Source organism: Mauremys mutica, chromosome 15, assembly GCF_020497125.1.
Source record: "Mauremys mutica isolate MM-2020 ecotype Southern chromosome 15, ASM2049712v1, whole genome shotgun sequence".
NCBI lineage: Eukaryota > Metazoa > Chordata > Testudines > Geoemydidae > Mauremys > Mauremys mutica.
The window spans coordinates 33822984-33831046 of NC_059086.1; the positions used below are offsets into that span (position 1 = coordinate 33822984).

At 44.9% G+C, this 8063-nt stretch overlaps 1 protein-coding gene across 1 annotated transcript in view; it reads left to right on the top strand.

Moving 5' to 3' along the window:
- The window catches only part of LOC123350005 (scavenger receptor cysteine-rich domain-containing group B protein-like), a 77176-nt gene that overhangs the window by 49745 nt on the left and 19368 nt on the right, over positions 1 to 8063 (top strand). The window contains exon 15 of the mRNA XM_044988338.1: positions 1065 to 1133. Coding sequence (XP_044844273.1) covers positions 1065 to 1133 — 69 coding nt within the window. The remainder of the gene's footprint in view (positions 1 to 1064; positions 1134 to 8063) is intronic.

Genomic DNA, 8063 nt, shown 5'->3' on the forward strand with positions numbered 1-8063 from the left:
ACAGTCCTTTTATAAGGATGAACATGGGGGTGCTCCCCCGAGGTACAGAGCGTCACAGGTACCTTCTTTGCATTTTGTCAAATCTGCAGTGAAGGTGTTCTTAAAATGAGCAACTTTTGCCAAGTCATCATCCGATGCTACAGTAACAGGAAAGATATGGCAGAATGCAGGTAAAATACATAGCAGGAGATACACCATTCTCTCCTATGAATGTCAGTCACATATTACATTAACACCTTGCCTTTTTAACAAGCATCGTGAATATGTTAGTACATCGTCTGGAATGGTGGCCAACGCATGAAGGAGCATGTGAATGTTTAGCATATGTGGCACTTAAATACCTTGCATTGCCACCTACAAAAGTGCCATGCAAACGCCTCTTCTCACTTTCGGGTGAAACTGCAAATAAGAAGCAGGCAGCGTTATCTCCTGTAAATGTAACCAACTTGTTTGTCTGAGCGATTGGCTGAACAAGAAGCAAGACTGAGAGGATGTGTAGGCTCTAAGTTTTCCATTGGTTGTTTTTTTTTGAGTGCAATTATGTAACAAAAAAATTCTACATTTGTCAATTGCACTTTCACAATAAAGAGATTGCACTGCAGTTCTTTTATGAGGTGAATTGCAAAATACTATTTCTTTTACCATTTTACAGTGCAAATATTTGTAATCCAAAATACAGTAAAAGCTGTTTTTTCCAGCACTTCACCAACCGGAAAGCTCTATATATTGGCATTACATCTAGTCCAATTCCCTGCTGACAGCAGGACCAATTCCCAAATGGCCCCCTCAAGGATTGAATTTACAACCGTAATGATCAAGTGATTTCTCTCCTGCCATCCATCTCCACCCTCTGACAGAGGCTAGGGACTCCATTCCTTACCCATCCTGGCTAATAGTCATTAATGGACTTAACCTCCATGCAGCTATCTGTTTCCTAGAGACTGGCTCTATGGGGTCCCTCACAAACTGGAGACGGTTACTGTGGGTTTGTCTTTAGTATAGCTTATGTACATACTCCACGAACTCAGCGTTTGAGCTTGTTTTTTTCTTTTTTTTGCGAACAGGGGCGGCTAACGAGGAGTTTCTCAAGGGAGTTCTCCAGGTGAAGGAGGAGCAAACACAGCATCCTTGGGGTAAGTGACTGTCTGTAGTGCATGTTTGCTTGTGGTTGGGGGTTACTTGCTGTTTGCTGAGCTTGTGTTTGTCAGTCTGTTTGATTGGTTGGTTGTTTGAAGGACCGTGCGCTGTGGCTGGCAGTTGGAGGCTGTGAGCTTCAAAGGAATGTCTGAAAGCTAGAAGCCTCTGGTAATTGGCTGAGCCTTAATCAGTGGGCGGGGCATTCACACAGGCCAGGGCTTTATAAGGCCACACAAAAGCAACCAGGGAGCTTTGTGAACAGGGGCTGCTAACAGGGAGTTTTGCAAGGGAGCTGGGAAGGGGAGTGGGAAGGGAGTGGGGCTCCCGTGCTGGTGCTATCTGTTTCCCTTTATTCCTCTTAAAACCTATAAACCGAACTACATTCCAAACTTCATGCTTTAAACAACCCTTTCAGTAACTAGGAGAAAATGTGGGCAGAAGCCCAGCTGCAGAGTGGGAGCTATCCAGTTTATTGCACTGGGTGTAGCATGTATGATTACCTGCCCTGTGGGCGGGTAGCATATGTGTGCAGTCGGTGCAAGGATCTCCTGGCCCTCAGAGACCACGTACGGACTTTGGAGGACTGGGTGGCGGAACGGGAGAAGCTAAGAGAGGCGGAGAGGTATGTTGATGAGGCTTTCAGGGACACTGTAGAATTGTCCCACCTCCAGTCAGACAGCCCCTGCTCTGTTGAGGAGGATGAAAGGCCCAGGGAAGCAGAGCAGTCAATGGGAGCAGAGGGAAACTTTCCCATAGTTGGGACCAGGGCCGGCTCCAGACCCCAGCGTGCCAAGCGCGCGCTTGGGGCGGCGTGCCGCGGGAGGGCGGCAGGCGGCTCCGGTGGACCTCCTGCAGGCATGCCTGCGGAGGGTCCGCTGGTCCCGCGGCTTTGGTGGAGCATCCGCAGGCGTGCCTGCGGGAGGTCCACCGGCGCCGCGGGAGCAGCGGACCCTCCGCAGGCACATCTGCAGGAGGTCCACTGGAGCCGTGGGACCGGTGACCGCCAGAGCGCCCCCCGCGGTGTGCCGCTGTGCTTGGGGCGACGCAAATCCTAGAGCCGCCCCTGGTTGGGACCCTCCTTCCAGATGGTGCTGGGGTTGCCTCTCGCACTGAGGTTGCCACTCCAGGGGAGGGAACTCCAGTTTCTAGGAAAAGGCAGGTGTTAGTAATGGGAGATTCGATCATTAGAAACGTAGATAGCTAGGTATGTGATGACCGGGAGAACTGTATAGTGACTTGCCTGCCTGGTGCGAAGCTTGCGGAACTCTCGAGGCATCTAGACAGACTTATGTGTAGTGCTGGGGAGGAGCTGTTGGTCGTGGTACATGTAGGTACCCATGACATAGGGAAGGGTAGGAGAGATGTCCTGGAGGCCAAATGTAGGCTACTAGGGAAGAGACTGAAATCCAGGACCTCTATGGTGGCATTCTGAGAAATGCCACGAGTTCCACGCACAGGGCCAGGTAGGCAGGCAGAGCTTCAGAGTCTCAATGGGTGGATGAGATGATGATGTAGAGAGGAGGGGTTTACATTTATTAGGAACTGGGGAAACTTTTGGGATGGGGGGAGCCTATACAGGAGAGATGGGCTCCACCTAAACCAAAATGGAACTAGACTGCTGGCTCTAAACATTAAAAAGATTGTATAGCAGTTTTTAAACTAGGAGATGGGGGAAAGCCGACTGCTGCAGAGGAGCATGTGGATCAGACACAGACTTCTCTTAGGGGAGAGTCTGATGACAGAGAATCTCCAGGTTATAGTCAGGAGCAGAGGATGGAAGAGTATAATGTAAGGGCCAGATCAGATGATAAACAGTCACATAAAAAAGAATCTGGCACATCAGAAAAGGGCAGGCAAATAAACAGTGACAAGTTTTTAAAGTGCTTGTACACAAATGCTAGAAGTCTAAATAATAAGATGGGTGAACTAGAGTGCCTTGTGATAAAGGAGGACATTGATATAATAGGCATCACAGAAACCTGGTGGACTGAGAGCAATCAATGGGACACAATCATTCCGGGGTACAAAATATTTCGGAAGGACAGAACAGGTCATGAAGGGGTGGCTGTGGCACTATATGTGAAAGAAAATGAAGAATGAAATGAAGTAAAAATCTTAAGTGAATCCACATGTTCCATAGAATCTCTATGGATAGAAATTTCATGCTCTAATAAGAATATAACATTAGGGATCTATTATCGACCACCTGACCAGGACAGTGATAGTGATGATGAAATGCTAAGGGAAATTAGAGAGGCTATGAAAATTAAGAACTCATTAATAGTGGGGGATTTCAATTATCCCCATATTGACTGGGGACATTTCACTTCAGGACGAAATGCAGAGAATAAATGTCTCGATACTTTTAATGACTGCTTCATGGAGCAGCTGGTATGGGAACCCACAAGGGGAGAAGCAACACTAGATTTAATCCTGAGTGATGCTCAGGAACTGGTCCAAGAGGTAACTATAGCAGGACCGCTTGGAAATAGTGACCATAATACAATAGCATTCAACATCCCTATGGTGGGAAGAACATCTCAACAGCAGTTGAGATGGCACTGTGGCATTTAATTTCATAAGGGGGAACTATGCAAAAATGAGGGGGTTAGTTAAACAAAAGTTAACAGGTACAGTGACTAAAGTGAAATCCCTGCAAGCTGCATGGGCGCTTTTTAAAGACACCATAATAGAGGCCCAACTTCAATGTATACCCCAAATTAAGAAACACAGTAAAGAACTAAAAAGGAGCCACCGTTGTGACTGTGCTGCCCGTGGGAGCCAGCTGAGGTCACTCAATCAGGGTGAACTGCAAACAGAACAGGGCAGACAAACCCCAAATGCTGGTGGTTATTCCAATACTTAGATTTACCAACCAGCACAAAACAGCTTCTACAGCACCTCACTGGTCACTTAGAAGTCCAAATCACGCAGTTCCCTTAAAGTGCCCAGCCTCAGGCCTCCGTCCAGACACACCTGTCAGATATGATGATGATTCCTAAGAATCTTACTTCATCATATAAAAGAAAAGGTTCTTCCAATCCCAAAGGATCAGCCACATACCCAGGTCCAATTATAACTTAGATCTTACCCAAAATACACGCTATAGCCAATTCTTATTAACTAAGCTAAAATTTATTAAAAAAGAAAAGATAGAGAGTGTTGGTTAAAAGATTAATCTACAGACAGACTTGAATTTAATTCTTGAGATTCAGATACACAGCAGAGATAAGCTTGTAGTTGCCAAAAGTTCTTTTAGAAATAGTCCATAGGTTATAGTCCAATTTCCATATTCAGGGTGGCTCCAGTCAATGACTGTGGATCTCAATCCTTATGGCTTAAGGTTTCCCCCTCTTGAAACCCAAAGCAGATCTGAGATGAAGAAGGATCGTGTCCCAGGTTCTTATACATTTCCAGCAGCCTTTCGGCCTGAGAAAACAATAGGCTTAACTCCTTCTCCCAAACATCCTGGCAATTAGCACAGAGTAATTTATCCATTAAACAGTTCAGATACAGGTTAGCACAACCTTCAAAGAGACACATAGACAATAATACTATTTCACTCAAGTATCATCATAAATGTTAATATTCCTCTTTTGATCTTTGAATTAAAACTATAGCAATAGACAAGACTTGTTTGCTTGCATCACAAGACCTGAGCAAACATTTCCCCTTCTACCTCTAACAATGCAGACTTGCATTTCAAAGCTCTAGTCATTTACATATCTTCCTAACCCGTCCTCAAGGTTCACCCATGGGTCAGGTCAGTCTATGAGTTAATTAACTCTTTCTGGCCCTTTCCCCTTTCAATGAGATATTATATCACAGTCATAACGTCACACCCCCAACGCAAAATTGATGCAGGAAGGGATGACACAAACATCACTGACTGCATCCCAAAAGCTCCCCATCCTGGGTTTTGTTTTATTACAGCTTGTATTGGGTTAGAAGCCATGTCACTGTATAACAGAAATGGTTTACCCAGCTCATGTTCAATAACATGATTGAATATTTTTATGAACTCAAGGTAAAACTCGCTTAGAACAATAGTGGATTGGATCCGCTCTGACACACCAGTAACCAAATCTGTTCTCAGCCCCTGAAGCACAGACTGCTCACTCACAGAATCAGCATGGAGACATTCCTGTTCCAACACCATTGTCTTCACAACACGCTGGCCACATACAGCCACTTGGTTATGGGGCTGCTCAACTTTCTTAACAGCTCTTACTCCATCTGAGACCTTTTTAAAGCTACCCACACTGGATCTTTCACAAGGAAAGTCAGTGGATCCATTCACAACAGAAAATTTCTGGCTGTTAGGAACTGAAACTTTCTTAATTAAATCACTTTCACACCCTTCAGTCTCAGTAAACTGCTTGCACAGAATACCATGAGGATTTCTTTCCTTAGCAGCTTCTCTAAGCAACAATTTACCTTTCACAGAAATTTTGCTCTTACCCTTTTCACCCAGGGCTTGCTCTAAAGGAACACTTTCCTGAGCCACAACAGACTCTTTCTGGGTTTTACTTACATTCATGATCACCTTTGGCCCTTCAGGCAGATTTCTAGACAATTTCCTTTTAGGCAAACCTACAGACTTTCTAGATAACAGGTTAGAAGCAATCTCCTTCCCTTGGCCATGAACTAGTTCAGGAATCTTTTCCTTCTTGCTATAAGTTGTTAAACTGTTAGTAGGTAACACACTTAAATCACCTTCATGCTCTCCTTGTGCCCTGGCTAGGGTATTACCCTGATCAGACAGAGCTGCTACACCCTTTTCCAACCACACATCAGCAACTGGCAAACTACAAGCACCAGAATTGTCTGGTCTCTGGGATTTTGCTAAGACACTAACTGGATGCAACCTAGTTACAGTGCCATTCTCCCCAGCAGACACAAAGTTAGGACCATTCCCTTCCTGGGCTTTAGCTGTATTTACAACCAACTTCGAGACAACTGAATCACCTTCAACCATCACAGGCTGAAAGGCACCTTCTGTCTGCTCCACAGACACAGAAGAGCTGGAGACATATTCTCCTCCACCAGACACACAGCTTGGGATCTCATTTCCCTTGTTCCAGCACACAGGGCTGTTCACAGACAACTGCTTGGAGATTGGGGTAACTTCCTCCATAGGCAAGTCAATACCCCTGACAGACACAGGCACATTCCCTTCACTGTCACATTTCTCCACACAGGACACAGGTAAGGGATAGGGACACTCATCTTCCACTATCCCTCCCTTCCCAAACTGCTGACTGGACAAAGCCATCAGCTCACAAGGCTGCCTAGGCTTATCCAGACTTTCCCTGCCAGGCACATTGCCACTCCCAACAGATAAACTGCTGCTTTTTTCACTACACTGAGCTACTTCCAGCAAATCACAGTTACCCATTTTAGGTTCACTTTTACAAGCTGTACTAGCCACCAATCCATCACCCATCACAGATCTACCCTTTCCTTCCTCAGTTAGGGCTTTCACCTGACCTTTTACTTTAATCTGCTTCTGAGAAATATTCTCCTCACCAATGAGATTTTTCTGCTCCTGATCTAATTTCAGATTCACTTCTGAGACATTAGACAGACATTCAGAAACTTCATTCACAGACAAACAGCTATTTTCCACCAGGTTAGAATCCCCCTCTGCATAGCCATAGCAAAACTGGTTAAACACAGAAAACTGCCCAGAGTAATACCACATATCCACACAGTTATAAACTGGATTTTCAAGAGGATACAGTTTCTGCTGTTCTTCCATTGCTTTTTTGACTTGGAGCCGAAGTCTGGCAGTTTCTTGTTGCATCTTCTGGGTCTCCTGTTCCAGCTCCTGTTGCCTCTGTCGAGCTTTTTCCTCAGCAGCCAGTAATTCCAGACGCCCCTTACGAGCTTTTTCTTCTCTCTCATCAGCCTCCTTCTTTCTTTTAGCAGCTTCTTTCTCTCTTTCAGCAGCTTCTTTCTCTCTTTCAGCAGCTTCTCTTTCGAATTCAGCTATTTTTTGCCTTTCCAGCATTCGAAGATCTGCTAGTTTCTGTTCATGCTCCAGCTGCAGTTTATTTGCTGCCTTATTTATTCTAATTGTTTCTGCATTTTCTGTAGCATCAGGTAAGGGCCGTGCTCCTGCCTCCTGATCACTGGCCGTTAACAGATCTCTCATTTCTTGATTTGTAGCTTTCTTTCTAAAGCTTATCCCCTTTCCTGAACACAAATCTTCCAGGGTTTTTTTGTTAAGACCCTCATATGCTCTTTGCTCATCCATTGCAACTGCTCCTTAACCAACCAAACTCTCAATACCAAAATTCCAATTTGGATAGCGTGGGGTTCTGACCCAAAGCTTAATTGACCTGGTTCTGTGGATCCTGCCGACTACGCCACTGTGACTGTGCTGCCCGTGGGAGCCAGCTGAGGTCACTCAATCAGGGTGAACTGCAAACAGAACAGGGCAGACAAACCCCAAATGCTGGTGGTTATTCCAATACTTAGATTTACCAACCAGCACAAAACAGCTTCTACAGCACCTCACTGGTCACTTAGAAGTCCAAATCACGCAGTTCCCTTAAAGTGCCCAGCCTCAGGCCTCCGTCCAGACACACCTGTCAGATATGATGATGATTCCTAAGAATCTTACTTCATCATATAAAAGAAAAGGTTCTTCCAATCCCAAAGGATCAGCCACATACCCAGGTCCAATTATAACTTAGATCTTACCCAAAATACACGCTATAGCCAATTCTTATTAACTAAGCTAAAATTTATTAAAAAAGAAAAGATAGAGAGTGTTGGTTAAAAGATTAATCTACAGACAGACTTGAATTTAATTCTTGAGATTCAGATACACAGCAGAGATAAGCTTGTAGTTGCCAAAAGTTCTTTTAGAAATAGTCCATAGGTTATAGTCCAATTTCCATATTCAGGGTGGCTCCAGT